This window comes from Ischnura elegans, chromosome 8 (genome assembly GCF_921293095.1).
Source record: "Ischnura elegans chromosome 8, ioIscEleg1.1, whole genome shotgun sequence".
NCBI lineage: Eukaryota > Metazoa > Arthropoda > Insecta > Odonata > Coenagrionidae > Ischnura > Ischnura elegans.
In genome coordinates, this window is record NC_060253.1 from 113,852,667 (window position 1) to 113,857,248 (window position 4,582).

A 4,582-nucleotide genomic window follows, 5' to 3' on the forward strand; every position below is an offset into this window, starting at 1 on the left:
AGGTGTACGGCGGTAGTAATGACCAGGGGCGGAGCTAGGAATTAAGGCTGGGGGGGGGTTTAAGCACAACTAATGCTAGGGGGTCTGGGGGTGTGGAATACCCGCCAGGGGAAGCGGGGAGGTGCGGGGGCACTCCTTTAGAAAATTTTCAAGATAAAGGGTTCAAAATGGTGAGTTTTACGGCTTTCGGAGGGATATTTAATAATATTTACACTATTCTGTAAGTAATATTAATCCAATTAAGTAAAAAGGATTAAACTTTTAAACATTTCTCAGCTCTGGGGGGGTTTCATTCCCCAAACCCCCCACCCTCGCTGCGCCACTGGTAATGACGGCAACACAGCTCGCCGCTTCTTCGAGCACACTGAAATTTCCACCAATATAACAGGCCTCAAAATTTGGAGCATCTTCTACTGCAGTGGTTCCCAACCGGTGTGCCGCGGCACTAAGGGGGGCCGTGAGATCTTTTGAGGGTGCCGCCAAAATTTCGGGGAAAAAATTGCACTAACGTCATTCTCTCTTGGCGGGAGAGAGGGAGGGAGGGAGGGGACTACCGAGATAGCGGAGAGTCCTTCTCCACCCCACCTCACCCCACCCGTTCCTCAGTGAGGGTTGTGGATTGACGCGTATAACACACGTACAGGACAGGGCGCACAGCGGATCGCCAGTCGCCACTCGCCAGCATGCCTCAGTACTGATTGGTGACTCAAAGGAGGCAGAAGGTATTGTATTAAGCAGCACGTGCACGAGTGCACGTAAATTTGTGATCAAGTGCAATTCTTGTGATAAGCTAAAACTGTGTTTGTCGCTCTCTACTTAACTATCAGAAACTAATTAAAGCCTCCGTGATTTTTTCCTTTTTTTCAGAATACATCTTATCTGACAGCGTCGAAAAAGAAGGATGGATAAGTTCGTAGTGAGGATGCGAAAAGTACAGGCGGATGAATCTCCAGACCAAATGGTGGCTTCCAGTATTGGTACTGCTTCGAAGTCAAACACTGAAGGTGTTCCTGCTCCATCTGAATCAAATTGCGAAAAGGGGAAACACGCATCATAGGGGACATATATTGGTGCCTATTTAGCATATGGTTTTACTTCAAACAATGATGAAGATAATCCGCGTCCTGTGTGTTTAGTTTGTGGAGCTACACTCAGCAATGAGGCCATGGTACCTAGTAAGATCAAGCGGCACCTCAATAGCAAACACCCTTTTGTGCCACAGAAGGACATGGCATATTTTTCTCGTATGTTAGAAGGGAAAAGTAAGGCGGCTACTAAAATGGTCAAGAAGGTAACAGTAGCTGACACTGCTCTTGAAGCTTCCTTCGGAGTAGCAGAGCTGATAGCAAAGAAAATGAAGCCTCATACAACTGGTGAAGAAATCATTGGTCCTGCATGCAACATAATTGTAGAAACAATGCTTGGCAAAGAAGCTCAGGAACAGATTTCGAAAGTACCTCTTTCCAACAACACAATCAGCCGTAGGATATCTGAAATGTCAACAGATATTAATGAAGAAGTTGTGAAGCAGATAAAATCGAAAAGAAAATTCGCATTTCAGGTAGATGAGAGTACTGACATAGCTGGAAAATGCCAACTGCTTGGGTTTTGCAAATTCATTGACAAGGATATTGTGGAACAGTTTATGTTTTGCTAAGAGTTACAGACTACAACTACTGGAGAGGATATCTTTGCATCTGTAAATTCGTACCTCACTGAACATGGTCTTTCATGGAATTACTGTTGTGGCATATGTACTGATGGTGCACCGTCGATGATAGGGAAGTACAAAGGCTTCATCACCAGGGCATTGAAAGAAAATCCATCTATAACTACAACTCACTGCTTCCTACACAGAGAGGCTTAAGTAGCCAAGACGTGTGGAGAAGAGTTAACTGAGGTTTTAAACCAGGCTATGGTTAATTTAATCAAATCCAGGCCACTGCAAAATAGAGTTTTTCAAAAGATGTGTCAGGAAATGGGTGCGAATCATATTTCACTGATTTTGCATACTGACATAAGGTGGTTATCAAGAGGTCGTGTACTGAACCACGTTCTTGAACTCAAAGAAGAATTAAAAGCGTTTTTCCGAGAGGAGAGACATGCTATATTCATAAAGCTGCTTGAAAATCATACTTGGTGTTTGAAGCTGTCATATTTGGCAGACATTTTCATGAAGCTGAATGAACTAAATCTGTCAATGCAAGGAAGACTTGAGGGAATTGTAACATCGCAGTTAATAAGATGAAAGGTTTCCAGAGGAAGCTGAAATCATGGAAGTCGGCTGTTCAGAGATACGATGTGTCAAACTTCCCTTCTCTTCAACAAGCAGGATATAACGGCTTTGGAACTGTAAAAAATCTGATTATTAATCACTTGGAACAGCTGAGAGAAGCAGTTGATAAGTATTTTCCATTGCTGTCTACAGAAAAACTAGAATGGATTGTATCACCCTTCGAACTGGCTGACATGGCTGAAGAGCTGGACTTCACGGCAATAGAACGTGACGAATTTCTTGATATGTCTGCTGATTCAACACTGAAAGTCAAATTTGAGAAGAGTGACGTGACACTGGCAGCTTTTTGGCATGCAACATTGGGGGAATGCCCTAATTTGGGTCAGAAAGCTATTTCTCTACTTTTGCCCTTCTCCACATCGTATCTGTGCGAGCAGGCATTTTCTGCCATGGCTACAATAAAATCGAAACAAAGAAATTGGCTTCTTTCACTTGAGGACGATATGCGGGTGGCATTGTCAACAATAAGAACTGATATCAAGAGTTTGTGTTCCAAGCATCAATCACAAGTTTCACACTGAGTATACATGCATGGTGCACTGTGGTCTATTTGTGTGTTTGTCTTGTATCATAGTGTAACACTGTAACTACTTGAATACACTGCAACTACAGTAAAACTTGTCACAATTACATATTTGTATCGTAATACTATTTTTTTATTAAGGCAGAATCAGTGTAAACAGTATTCTCATATCATCTAGGACTAGGTATAAGGTGTTGTTGCATGCAAACTCTCGAAATGAAACAAATAAATAAATAATAATAAAAAAAGCTACGGAGATTTTAAATATCTATTTCCTTATAAGGGTGCCGGGAACTTTTGAAAGGCTTTCCAAGGATGCCTCAAACAAGAAAAGGTTGGGAACCACTGTTCTACTGTGTTAAAAGTTCTATCTTCTGGCTATAGAATGAATCATGAATGGATATAGATATCTGCGAGGAGTATGACGTATGAACAGCATATTGTTGAATTATACCCCTGGTTCTATATGCCAACAATGTTTACACAAAATACTGTTGCACGGAACGTCATATATAATTCATTGTAACCAATCGGGCAAATTTCAGAGGAAGCACAGGAAGCGTGCAACAAAATAATAGGACTGGGTTGGGACTGGAAATTCTCCTGGTCTCTTAAGGCTTGTTTACACGGTACATTAACACGTACGGGTTAACACGTACGGGTTAATGCCTAAATGTATGAACGCGAGAATGAACGCCAAAATGCACCGTGTAACCACCCAACTTGTGCGAATGCATGCACAGAAAATAGAACCTGATCTAATTTGGTTCATGCATTCGTACATGTTCCGATCCGGTCCACCAAAATCATACACGCAAACGTATACATTAACTTGTACGTGTTAATGTACCGTGTAACCGAGCCTTTACCGGGGTGTGTGGCGGTATGGAATACCCACCATGATAAGCGGCAGGTGCGAGATTAATAAATTGAGGAATTTTAAAGATAAACGGTTTAAAATGATGAGTTTTAGGGCTTTCTGATGGATAATTTATTAATCCTTAAAGCCTGTTTACACGATACATTAACACGTACCTACGAGTTAATGTACGTTTGCGTGAGTGATATTTGTGGACCGGAACGGAACATGTAGGAATGCATGAACCAAATTAGAACAGGTTCTTTTTTCTGTGCATGCATTCGCACAAGTTGGGTGGTTACACGATTGCATTTTGGCGTTCATTCTCGCGTTCATACATTTAGGCATTAACCCGTACGTGATATTGTACCGTGTAAACAGGCCTTTACACTATTCCATTAGAGATATCAACGGAATGAAGTAAAATGGATTAAATTTTAAAATTTCTCTGAGCTCTGGGGGGGTTTCATCCCACAAACCCCCCCCCCCCCTCGCTGCGCCACTGGGGGAAGCTACACTCCGCTCCGCTGCGCTCTGCATAATAATAGGTGGCGATAAAATAAGGTAGACCAATAAAAGAATGAGGTGGCTACTGATTCTGGGGCCTTACTACCCAACATGAATTTTCTTTGCACTCGTTTGGGGAATGATGCCGACCGAAGACAATGTTTTCGGAGGATGAGTAATGGGTTTCTCGACAGGATGGCTAACGCTTACTTTTCATTTTGAGAAAGTTTACCAAGTTTGGCTGTAGTAAGACAGCAATCCCTGGTCTCTTGTATAAGGGCTTGTCGAGTATTATATGTACTCTGAAAACATCGGTTGCTGTCTCATAAATAATAGCGCAATTTTCAGTGTTCAAGTTCTTACCGCGTCTTTGAATTTCTGTCTTTGTATAGAGAAC

The 4,582-nt window shown here is 42.1% G+C and overlaps 1 protein-coding gene across 1 annotated transcript; it reads left to right on the forward strand.

Annotated features, from left to right (window-relative positions):
• Nucleotides 1–2,469: 2,469 nt before the first annotated feature.
• LOC124164485 (protein FAM200A-like) lies at nt 2,470–2,817 on the forward strand. Its single transcript, XM_046541815.1, has one exon. The coding sequence runs from the start codon at nt 2,470–2,472 to the stop codon at nt 2,815–2,817; it is 348 nt and encodes a 115-aa protein (XP_046397771.1).
• The last annotated feature ends 1,765 nt before the right edge of the window (nt 2,818–4,582 follow it).